At 45.2% G+C, this 12,018-nt stretch overlaps 1 protein-coding gene across 2 annotated transcripts in view; it reads left to right on the forward strand.

Annotated features, from left to right (window-relative positions):
- Nucleotides 1–453: 453 nt before the first annotated feature.
- ETV5 (ETS variant transcription factor 5) overlaps nucleotides 454–12,018 on the forward strand; it is a 60,174-nt gene continuing 48,609 nt past the window's right edge. Inside the window, exons 1-5 of one of the 2 annotated variants that reach the window (XM_027061242.2) lie at nucleotides 454–662; nucleotides 3,750–3,868; nucleotides 4,006–4,093; nucleotides 4,245–4,292; nucleotides 4,387–4,437. In XM_027061242.2, coding sequence (XP_026917043.1) covers nucleotides 3,824–3,868; nucleotides 4,006–4,093; nucleotides 4,245–4,292; nucleotides 4,387–4,437 — 232 coding nt within the window. In that variant the 5' untranslated portion in view covers nucleotides 454–662; nucleotides 3,750–3,823. Of the gene's footprint in view, nucleotides 663–1,084; nucleotides 1,109–3,749; nucleotides 3,869–4,005; nucleotides 4,094–4,244; nucleotides 4,293–4,386; nucleotides 4,438–12,018 lie in introns of those variants that run through there. The other variant, XM_053221107.1, reaches the window with a different exon arrangement.

Genomic DNA, 12,018 nt, shown 5'->3' on the forward strand with positions numbered 1-12,018 from the left:
CGGTGGCGTTGCGGGGGGTGGGGGTTGGGGGGGTGGAGAAGTAGGGGTAAATGGGGACGGGGAAGAGCCATCCCTCGGTGAAAAGTTGGGAGAGCTGATAGGAGAAAAGTAAACGTGACTCTTATTGGCTTCGGCCCCTTTAAGTGCTTCACTGACTCAGCTAAGCTTCCCCCTCAGGTCGCGTTTTTTATGAATGAAAAACGTCCTTACATTCATTATATAAACAAGCCTGTGCTGATTGGCCAATGGCCCCCGGTGCATAAATTATGTAAAACAGACCCCTGAGTGGGTGGGAAGAGAGGCAATATTAACCAATGGGAACTGGAGTTGATGGGGCGGCTTGGCTGGATTTGCCCGCAGACAGGGTAAACAAGACGTGATGGACAGGCGCTGGGGCGGCCTCGGACCAATGAGAACCAGGCTGAGCTAGGACTGCGGGCCAATGGTGACGGGCGGAGCAGCAGGCCCCAGGGGGCCGGGCCAGCGCTCCAGCCTGGTTGGCAGCTGCGGCGCAGAGTCCAGCCGCTGGTGCGCGGAGCGGTTCAGCGTCTCCGGAGCGGTTCGGCCCAGCCATTCGCCCAGGCGCCCAGGCCCGGTGCGCGCGTGCGTGAGCGCGCCTGCGCCCCGGGGCCGCTGCAACGGGAGGAAAGCGGCTGCCTCAGGTGAGGGGGCGTCGAGGAGGTAGGGGGGCATCGGGGTGTCCTGGAACGGGTCCGAAGGGCCCAACCGGCGAGAGTTCACTGGCTGATTCAGAATCCTCAAAGTCGGGGTGCACTTTCTATCTCAACTGAGCCACCCCCCGAGCCGGGCGCCCCCTCCTCTCGTGGCCCGGTCCGGTTCGGTTTCTGGGAGGAGGTGAGGGGGCTAACGGTTCCGGAGCGCGCAGAGAGCGGGTTTCCGCACGTCGCCCCGAGGCGCGTCCGGGTGCAAGATGCGGGGGCTCCTGGGTGCGGATGGGGGGGGGCGGTGCAGAGTTGCGGGGCTTTACCATCTCTGGAGGTCTGAGAACCCGGGGGAGACTTGGAGGCTCGCGAGAAGAGACGCCCGGCGGAGCTTTGCAGTGGAGAGGAGGGGGCGGGAAGCAGCTTGAAGGTGGAATATTTGAGAGGTGATGTCCCCCAAAGCACCGGGAGGGGTTAAGTGACACAGGCATGTGCAGCCTGAGGGGTTGGGGGTTGGCCAGGAACTTAGGCAGGCCTTGCAAGTTTCAAATTGTGGAAAGTGGACACTCAATCCCCCAACTCCCACCCCCAGCAGCTTGAGGGCGTCAGGCTGCACCGCGGTTCTCGAGAAATCGGGGAGCATCGGAGCAGCGGCCTGGGAATAGTGGGGAAAACGGGTGCGGAGGGGGGGGATGGAGAGATGCTGGAGCCTCGCACTGGATTAGGGATCTGTCCGCATTTTCAGAGAGGAGACCTCTGGGGGGAACCGAACTCCTATTGAGGAGCAGTGCCAAGGAGAGATGTTTGGAGGTTTGGAGGGCTGGGGGCATTGGAAGAGGTTGGTAGCGCCCCGCGCCGCAGCTCGGTTTTATGAATGTGGATGACTTTATGAATGAAGCGGGTTTCTTTCGTTGGCTCGTTGCTCCCTGCGGCTTTTTTTTTTTTCTATCCCTTTTTGTGAATGAAGCATTGAGCTTTCTTCCTAAATCGCTGGGGTGAGGGGCCTGCGTCGGAGGCTGGGCGTGCGTTGGGAGTGGGGGCGGGGGTGCATCTGAAGGAGTTTTCATGAATGGGGAAGGCTGGGAATTGGGTGGAAGTGTGTCTTGTTTTGTGAATGGGGCCCAGCGCGAAGGATCCAGTTACAGCCTTTACCTGATGTGGCGGCCGCGGCTCGCTCTCCCATTCATAAAACCAGGCCCGCTGCGCGCCGCGGGGGAGGGGCCTCGATCGCGCCGCTGCGCCGCGTTAAAGTTTTCCTGGGGGCACCGGGAAGGGGGGGACCACAAAGGAAGTGGCTTAAACTCCCTTAAGGTTTTTTAAAAAATTATACTTTGAACACGATTTTCCTAGCCCTTGAACTCTGAGAGCTGCTTCAAACATCCTTGATGCCTCTTTTGGGTTCGCTTATGGTAGCTTCTCTCTTTTACTTGATTTTTGAAAAGGTATTTTTGCTCTTCCTGGTGAAGTATTTTGCAATTGATTTCATCGTGAGGCTCTGAAAACATGTCCCCTTTCCGATCTTTTCCCCGTTGTCCCCTCTCGCCATAGACGTTTACAGAATTTCTAAGGTCACGATTTAATCTGACAGATTTTGAAAGCTACAGAGGACTCATTTTGATGGCCCTGAACTCACTGCCGATGTTTCTCAGATTTTCTCTACGGGTTGGTGACATTTGAGAAAGAGGCTTTATTCTGAACGTTTAGCGCTGTTTGGAAGGCACGCAGGCAGGCTAACGGGAGTGTTTTTCTAGGAAATTATGGACTGTATGCAGTTTTGCTCCTCTCCTTCTTTCTCTTTGACTTTGAAAATACCTGATTACTTGGGCCCCAGTGCTGAGAGGACGTTGGCCACGAAGGGTTTTCTTGTACCCTGCTCACTTAAAAAAATTGATGTTGTCCACAAAGTGAAAAACACACTGGATGGAATTGCCCACGGAGAGAAAGTTCCCTTTTAAAAATTTGTATACAAGGCAAACAAAAGAATTATCCTTAAGCATTTTGCATTGTTTAGAGATGGGGTAAATGAAATTCCTGTTTTCTCCATTTTTTTTTATTTAACTGCATCTCTATTTGGAGAATGAAACAAAGTGTTTGGGAAGATGGTACCTTCCTAATATTGTTACTTGATTCCTCCCAAATTAGAAAATAGTTCCCTCCTTTCCATTTTGACCTTCAACCTGTTTTCCTAGCTGCAAGACTAGACAGTGCTGAAACAAGTTTAATTTTTTTTTTTTGGCAAGTTTGAGGAAAATTGACTTCACGATAAGAAACAAACTGAATTTTCTTTACATGGATCTTTTGCTTTTAATGTTTGTTTTTAAAGACCTGTGGCAAAGATGCATTTAAAATATGTGTGGTGGAATTTAGTTTCCTTTATCCCTTAGTTTTCGTAGCTATCTTATTTATTTTAGAAATTGGTGGTGTCATAGATATTTCTGTAAGTTGCCATAGGAGTATTTGTGACATGACAGACACCATATCTGTTTGCACAGAAGATTTAGGTTTTAAGAGTGTTGTGTGAAGATTAAGTATACTTCTGATCGATATATCCCTGGAACTATATGCGGTGTTTTACCACTGACCTACAAACTACTTTTAGAAACACTATGTATGTCAGATTCTTAATTGCCAATAATTTGGAATGCTTAAACCCATTTTCTCTACTTCCTGTCACTGTACTGTCAAGAATGAACTTATTTAAAAAAAAAAAAAAGACCTAACATTACCAATGCCCAGGAGAATCTTCTATTGGAGAGAATCTTGAAATCACCCTTTTATAATGAAAATAAGGGGTTTGGGGCTTTGTTTATATAGGGAGCAGTTAGTAGCAGGTAACTTACCATGTTAATGATAAGAGAGAGAGAGGGAACAATAGGTAGGTAAATCAATGTGACTCGAAGTACGTGAAGAACCTTTGATGCCCTTAACCAAGAGAACTTTTAGTCTGTAAAGCTCACACCTTGAGCAGGCTTTAAGTACCTCAGAGAAAGGTAGTGATTTTGCACAACCCCTAAAGAAAGCAATAGTAATTACTTCATTTCTCTTCCCATCCCCCCTCTGTTAAAATCTCCCAAATTCATATTACAGGAGGACCCCTTTCCTCCCAGAAATTGCTCAATGCTGAAACCTTTCAAAGTGATATTAGAGGCGTTGGAAGCACCATGGATGGGTTTTATGATCAGCAAGTCCCTTTTATGGTCCCAGGGGTAAGTTTATGTGGCTTTGGTTTGTTTTGTTCCCCCTCTTCGAATATGAATCTTCTCCTTATTGGGTTAGTGGCACAACCCCCTTTTTTGACCCCTTTCTTACCCTTGAGCCTTCACTGTCTTTTGGCCTCTTTCAGAAATCTCGGTCAGAGGAATGTAGAGGGCGGCCTGTGATTGACAGAAAGAGGAAGTTTTTGGACACAGATCTGGCCCATGATTCTGAAGGTAGTGAAGCTTTCCCTTGGGGCTGTGGCTTCCTCCAAAGGCCCTCTGTGCACAGCCCTCTGTGAAAGGAGCGCAGACTCGCCCTCAGTCTTCTGCCCCCACCCCCACCACCAGGAGTTCTCATGCTGGTGTCTTCTGTTTTCAATTCCAGAGTTGTTTCAGGATCTCAGTCAACTTCAAGAGGCTTGGTTAGCTGAAGGCAAGTTTCTTGGCTGTCTGAGTTTCCATAGAAAACATTTTCCTGTGCTTTTTAATAAAACTTCAAGGTCTAAAATAAAAAATCTCTTTTCCAGCACAAGTTCCTGATGATGAACAGTTTGTCCCAGATTTCCAGTCTGATAACTGTAAGTACCTTTCTGGTGGCGGCACATTTGTTCTGAAAATGTTTGGTCTTGGAACATCCATGCGTGGAAAAACTCTTTTCGGCCGTCGCCAGCATATTCGGACAGTGGAATGCATTTAGTTTCTTTTAGTAATTCAAAGTTAACCCCCAAAACTTTTGTTTCATTCTTTGTTGGAGTTATTTCTAAACTGCTTTTATTCTATTGCAGGTGAGATTTACTGAACACAGTTTCATCCTAAATTTCTTTTTGCCTAAGAATATTGCAAGGCTTCAAACTCAAAATTATAAATCGATTGACATTATATATATAAGATGTTGGCCTTAGCATCCATTAACCAGACATTATTATATGGTGTTTTTTGTTTGTTTTATAAATTAAGTCCTTGATGCAGATCATGAACCTGACATTCTTTCTCTTTTAAAAGGTGCAGAAAATAGTTAATGGAAGATTCCAGTTAATTGTAGCTTCCCCACATGTTGTCAATTTTGTTTCTACTTCTGGGTTGACAGAGGGTGGTCACGGCATGACCTGATTTACCCTTATTTTTCATACAGTTGTCAGGACTTTATCTTTCAGAGGGGAGTGAAAACTTTTTCTTCAAATGGTCATTAAGTGCTCCTATCATTGAGATACCAAATGCAGCAGGAAGCTCAAAAGATGGCTCTGGGCACTGGTAAGGACATGGTTAGCTTTGCACTGATCTTTCGGGGCTGTCCTCAACAGGTTTGGGAGCTTTTATGGTCTAGGCAGAGCTATCAAGGACAAAGCCGGCTGATGAAATGTGAGTGGCACAGGGCAGCTCTAGAGAGCATTAGTCACTGGCGAGTGAGCAGGTTTAAGAGAGGCCTGGAGAAAACGTTGCCTCTCTTGAGAGTTGCATCATAGAGAAATTCATGTCTCTTAGTCATAGTTTATAATAGCAAACACCTGAGCCAGGCAAGGATTCGATTTCTCATTTTGCACCAACAAATTTCTTCCTGGCTTTGTTTTTTTGTTTTATCGTGTGTGTGTGTGTGTGTGTGTGTGTGTGTAAATGCCACTGGAAAGAGGGGGTATCTTTGTATCGAAGTAAAAGCTGGGTGTTCTGAGTCATTAGATGAAAGACTAGATGGACCATCTAAACATTCTTTAATGATAGACCTCCTTTTCAAGGCACAATGCCATGAAACCTTTAAAAGGGATAAACTATAACCCACAGATGCATAGTTACCTTAGCGTTGTCACAGCTTGCTATAGTTGTTTTCTATAGGAAAGTAAGTGCATGTTAATTATTGCCCTTTGATTGCTTTCAAGTGATTGGGAAGCTTGCCACTAAAAGGCTAAAGATAACCCAGATGTGTGTGTGTGTGTGTGTGTGTGTGTGTGTGTGTGTGTGTGTGTGTGTGTGTTGCAAGATAAAAGACAGGATTTGTAATCCCACTTTGTTCTGTGTTGACAATTTGGCCCAGCCTTTCCCGTTTCTGCTCAGAGCAGCAGAAACTGCAGCCTGGGAGCTTTCTTGGCAGAAGTTCTTTGAAATGCTTTTATGACACTTCTGTTTGTTTCTCCGTAACCCAAAGAGTTAAAAGGGAGATGAGGTGACTGCATTCAAATTTATTTTATGTAACTGAAGCAAAGGTAGACTCTTGAGAGAAAGATGTCCGTAAACAAGATTTATATTTGGAGAGATGTTAGGCTAAAGAGAAGGAATCAATAAATGTGTTTTGTTTGGCTCCTTAGAAGTAATTCCTGCTCAACGAATAGAATGTGCTAAACTCTAATTAAATTGCCATACCTACCTAAAATGGACATGCTTTGGGAGATATTTCTGCTTACCAAGTGTGATGTGTTTTTTACTTTGTTTGCATTTTGCTTTAACTTCTTCAGGTTGAGCTTTTCTGGACTTTAAGGATAAAACAGATGGTTGAGAAGCCTCAAAAAGTCTGTTAATAATTCTTTCCCCCTCTCTGACTCTTATTTTGGGAGATAGAGCCTTAAGAAGGATAGCTTCAAATGGATCACCTGGCCTTAGAGGTTAGGTAAAAATACAAGTGTGGGGTGGGATGTCTTTGAGCTGTTCATCCTTACTGTTAAGTGCGACTGGTTTGCCTTAGGTTGTGGATGGCCAGTGTAGATGCGTGGGAGCTGGCAGAGCCTTGGGCTGGGCTTACTCCCAGTAGCACATGTCACAGCCTTGGATTATGGATTAACTTTCACTGTAGTCACCTTCTGGAAGAGCCCATGACTATGCCAGGGGAGGGGGGAGAAACTCACTCAAATTTAATAAAATCTTATGAGTTGATTTGAATCAGCCAATCAATGAACTATAAACCAAACTTGCACTTGCCCAATAAAACAAACCTTTTCCCTGTAGTTGCAAAAGCATTTGTAACAAGTATGTTTCTGTGGCCTGCCGCTGATTATAGTCTACCTTTCCTTTTAACGATCATTTGATTACTCTGTGTGTGTGTGTGTGTGTGTGTGTGTGTAAGAGAGAGAGAGAGAGAGAGAGAGAGGCAGTGAGAGTCTGTGTGTATGTATGTATGAGAGAAAAAGAAATACTAAGTAATCTGGGTAGTTGTTTTTATTTCAGAATGTCAATTTTGAAGATTATAGCTTACTTTTTTCAGTAAGTGCTATGAGCTCAGCTTCTAAAGAGATTATATTTTGTAAGTTTTCCAGATTTGGGTTCCTACCCATAGGCATCCGTCCATAAGTGTTATTTGAATAAACGAAACCATTGTTGTCTTCTAGAAATGTTCAGCTTACTTCTAGCTGTATAGATTTCACTTTACGTCACAAATACAGACATTAGTAAAGCATCCCCATTGGAAACTCTTAAAGGTCAAATTCAAGGGAACAGAAAGGACAGCCTGTAGACCATAGGAGTTCTACCAGTGTCCCCCATTGTTCCTTGGTCCTGAGAAGTAACCTTGAAGATTCTGGATTGTTTGTGCTGCAAGTCCCTTGTAGAGATAGTCTTGCCCAACTCCTTCACTTTATAGAGGGGCTAATATAAGGTCCAGGTAACTGGAGAGACTGACTGGTGGTTTGAGGCAAATGGAGAGGTTAGGTGAAATGAAGAGGAAAAAGTTATACAATAAGGTCCTTAAAGAAACTGTCACAAAGCTGCAGACCCAGGGGGTATTGGCATGTACAGGTGAGTTCTGGGCTCTCCCTCATTATTTCAAAGACCTAGAGACAGCACTCAGGAAAGACTTAGGGAGACTGCCGGCTACCTAGTCTGACACCTCAGATTTCTTCATTCCATGATGCTGAGAGACGGATTAAATATCTTGGTGCTTTGAGTATTTCTATCTAGGATTTGGAAGAAAGAGACCTATAAAACAGAAAAATTATAAAACTGACATCTTTTCTGCAAGACACCTTAATGTGCATACAGATAAAGCTGTGTGTATATATCTTATATAAATAAGTGTGTGAATGCATGTATATCTATATAAATGTGTGTGTAGCTAGATATGTATATTAACACACAGAGTTACAAACCAGGAAATCTGGGTCAGCAGTTAGATGTGTGTACATTTTTACCACACACTTTCATAGAATTAACTATAAATCAAAGCCATGGATAAGATTGGAACTCAAAGAGCTTAGATTTGTGGGGGGCTTACATTAATTTTTCTGGGCTAAATGCTTGGGCATTTAAGGATATTACTAGATTTTAGCATATATTCATAGTAGTATTTTTTAAATGCAGATTTCAGTTCTAATTTTATTTTTAATCTCATGCATTTGTTTCAATTGTGATATTGTGAATATTTAACTGTCAGCATCTTGAACAACAAAAATATTTTACACTGGGGAAAAAAGCATGATAAAAATCTTATTTTCAAACATGGCCTCTGGGGGCACCTGGGTGGCTCAGTCAGTTGAGCAACCGACTTCGGCTCAGGTCATGATCTCACAGCTCGTGAGTTCAAGCCCCACATCAGTCTCTGTGCTGACAGCTCAGAGCCTGGAGCCTGCTTCAGATTCTGTGTCTCCCTCTCTCTCCGCCCCTAACCCACTCACATTCTGTCTCTGCCTCTCTCAAAAATGAATAAACATTAAAAAAATTTTTTTAAATAAATAAAATAAAACCATGGCTTCCATAGCAAATATAATTTAGAGAATTGTTGGAAAATCCAAATGACCTTATTTTCCCCTTGAAGTGTTCTTTTTTAGATCTGTGTTTCAAAAAGAATTTGGACCGACTGAAGGAAGTACTAGTAATTTCCTAAGGACTGGCTAATTAACTGATAAAATCAACTTTTCATAAATACATTGTAATAGGTGGCTGGGAAAATAGAATGAACTGTTATGGCAGCCCTTGATCCTAAAACACATTGATCTTAATCTTGTTTCAATATGAGATTATTCAACTGGATTTTTTTTTTACTACATATGAAATTGACATAGTAGAGGCAGTGCCTTCCTTTTGTAAAGGGCACATCATTTTGGACCCAGTTTGTAACAAAACTCTGGGTTTACTTTCTGTGTGGCCTTGGGCCATTTTTATTTGAAAAGATCATCCCAAATTCTTTTTGTTATGGAAAGTAAGAAAACAACAGTAGGCACTTTGAAAATAAGAGATTTGAAGGAGTCAAGGCTATCAGTTTGTCTTTTTCAAGAGCTCTGGAGAGTTCTGAAGGTAGAAGACAGAAGAGGGCTACATCCAGGAAGCCAGAGGGATATGTGGGGTGGGGGGGGGGGGGGGAAGAGGTTATTTGACTCCAGGCTACAGTGTAACTTTCAAAGTCTTTGTTAGCTAGCCCACTACCTTACCACTGAGAGGGTGCTAAGTGACTTGAAATCCTTCCTGTTTTGATAGCCAGCCTCCAAGATCCTTAGACCAGGACTCTTAAGGATCCAAGACCTAGAGTTCCCGGTTACCTAAGAGAGCCATATGTTCACAGAGAATCCATTTTGTCTCATTTTAATTCAGTCAGGCGTACTGAAACCAGTGAATTTTTCTCTTCCTCTTCGATGTCTTACAGCTCTTAGCCCTCTAATAAGACCCAGTAACCTTCCCAGTCCTTTGTGCTTGGCAAGAAAGACTTGGGATGGGGAATTCCATGTGTGTCTGCCCCAGGCAGATCGCTTATGTAGATTCCAGAGGTAACAAAATCCTGGTAGCAATTGAGAAATTACCATCTATCCCCAGTTTTCAGCATTCTTTACTCTTATAAGATTAAGACGTAGATAGCATGATAAAGCTGAGAATTTGTATTATCTGCCATTTCTACCATCTAAGAGTATCATTGTTTTAATTTCAGTCCCAGGAAAAAACGTTAGTGGTGGTGGGGTTGGGTGGGGTGTGGGATTCTCTACCCAGAGACTGTACCCTCCACATGTTTCTCCAGTTTCAGTGGTGGTAAAGTACCTCCAGGCTCAGAGGCTGACAGCCCCCTCTCAGGCACATGGCTGCCCTTGAGGCAGCTTGGGCCCCATCTGTGCCCTGGCACACAGTGCTTCTCCTCTTGGAATCCAAGGAGCTCAGAGTCTTGTCATGTTGCAGCTCCCAGCTCTTGGACAAGTGCCAGGCATGCTGATGCCAGTACCGGATTAGGTTGCTTTTTTAAAAATTCATTTTGTGAACTCATCAAGCTCATTTAACAGAGGCTTTGGTCGTCGGTTTCTGTCATTGTCCCAGCCTTCTGAGAGGCTCAGCTTAAAGGAGGGGCCGTAGTGTAGATGCTGGCCCCTAGTGTAGATACTGGTGGGTGCGTGTGAATGTGTGTGTGTGTGTGTGTGTGTGTAACCACAATATAAGAACACGTTTAGGCTTGGCAGGTAGATGACAATGGAGTAGCAGCTCCTCTCAAGGAGAAGAGCCTCTCTATAGCAAATAAAGGGGGCTCCCCTGCCCAGGAGGAGGAAGCGTCTGGGGGAAAGTGGCAGTGTAGGGTGCAAAGACTCCAGGGAGAAAGATAAGATCTAGCTATCAAGAGGCCAGGAGTTTGCCACTGGTCTGCAGAGCAGCCAAGGCACCAAATGGGGATTCTGTGGTCAGAAAAAGTATAGAGGAATGCTTCCCATGTCTCCATCTGGGTTCACTAGTGTTGGTAATGGGGGCAGGCAATGAGAAGAGGTAAACAGAAGGTATTTGAAAATAGCCAAATGTGTTACGGAAAAAAGGAAACAACCCATGAGCTAATTTACCTCCTGGATTTGATTTTCATAAAGTAGTATGCTTTTCTTGCAATAAACTCTGGCTGTCAGACTGGCTTTATCAGATCTCCTTCAGGGTAATTATTGAAAAGTTGGGAAAAATTCTCGAAGAAACCTAACCAGTTTTTAGCCTTGTACTTTGCGTTGCCCTTGGAGTAGTTTTCATCCGCCAACCCCAGATACTCATGCTCTTCCCTTTTGATGTCTCTTGGGCATGGTATGTGTGTGTGTGTGTGTGTGTGTGAGCACGCACAGATTATAAACCTTCCAAGCCCGATGTGAAACCAGTAAAAGAACTGTGAAGCTGTTCGTAATAGGTGGCTTGCACCCTCCCCCCTCTGCAGCCAGAGAATCTAGTAGTGTCTCCAGAGACCCTCTCCCTTGGGGAGGATGCCAGGTGGCTCCTGATGTAGCTATTGGCAGTGAATGGAAAAGGAGGGAGTCTGGAAAGGCTGAGTTCCATAGAGAGCTGTCCTCTAATACAAACCAGCTTGCCCCCCGGGAGGCAGGAGAAATACCTGTGAAGTCTGTTTCTCTCAGCTGGTAGCTATAGTCAGATTCTGAACAGGGCAGCACTGGATAGTTTTCTTTTGCCAGAGGGCACTTGCTGACCTTACAGCTGACTTGCACATCCTTGCAGATTTCAGATTTCAGCCAGGGTCTTGGCCATCTGAATCTTAGGGAGGGTGCAGAGCAGGCAGGCGCCTGCAGTGTCTGAATTTCTTACATAAACACAGCGCACTGGGCGAGCTAGCGTCCCTGTGGCGACAGCTGGGCTCTGTTCCGTCTGCCCCAGCGAGCTGAGCTGCTGAGTCCCCCTCTTGCCTGAATGGAGCATTCCAAATTGGTTGTGAATGGAGGGCGGGGCTCCCTTGCAGACTTTTTCAATGAATAACCAGACCCTATTGTGCAGCCTTTGGAAAAACAACCAACTCAAACAACACTGGGACTGTTAGAAATATGCTTGTGATTGGCAGCTTGGAGAACCTCCAAAATTAGTTTCCTTTGGCTTCCCCGCTGCTCCCTGTTCTCCGAGCCTGGGCTTAATGAGCCCGGGCTTAATGGGGTTCCAGTTTTCTTTTAAGTGCTTGCTTTAACCCCGCCACTGCCAGGCTGCCGGCCTGGGCTTCTGGGGTAGGGCTGCTACTGCCCAATGAGGCCGCCCGCCTCTCTTTGTCTCTGTTTGTCTCTGTAGCTGTCTAAAGGGGGTGCTAATAGGAGAGGGTGGTTTAGCTTCCCTGGAGAGAGAGGTGTTGAGACTTGATCCAAGGATATTACCCTTTTATCTCCCGCTTGCCGTGGAGCTGTGGCTTTAGCTCCCAGTGAAGATTGCTGCCTGCTCTTCCCCTCCAAGCTCCAGCCTCGCCTCCGGGACTGAAGCTCGGGTGTTTGCCTGCCACAGCGCAGCAGAGGTCTCCTGCTCAGGCT

This window comes from Acinonyx jubatus, chromosome C2 (genome assembly GCF_027475565.1).
Source record: "Acinonyx jubatus isolate Ajub_Pintada_27869175 chromosome C2, VMU_Ajub_asm_v1.0, whole genome shotgun sequence".
Lineage (NCBI taxonomy): Eukaryota > Metazoa > Chordata > Mammalia > Carnivora > Felidae > Acinonyx > Acinonyx jubatus.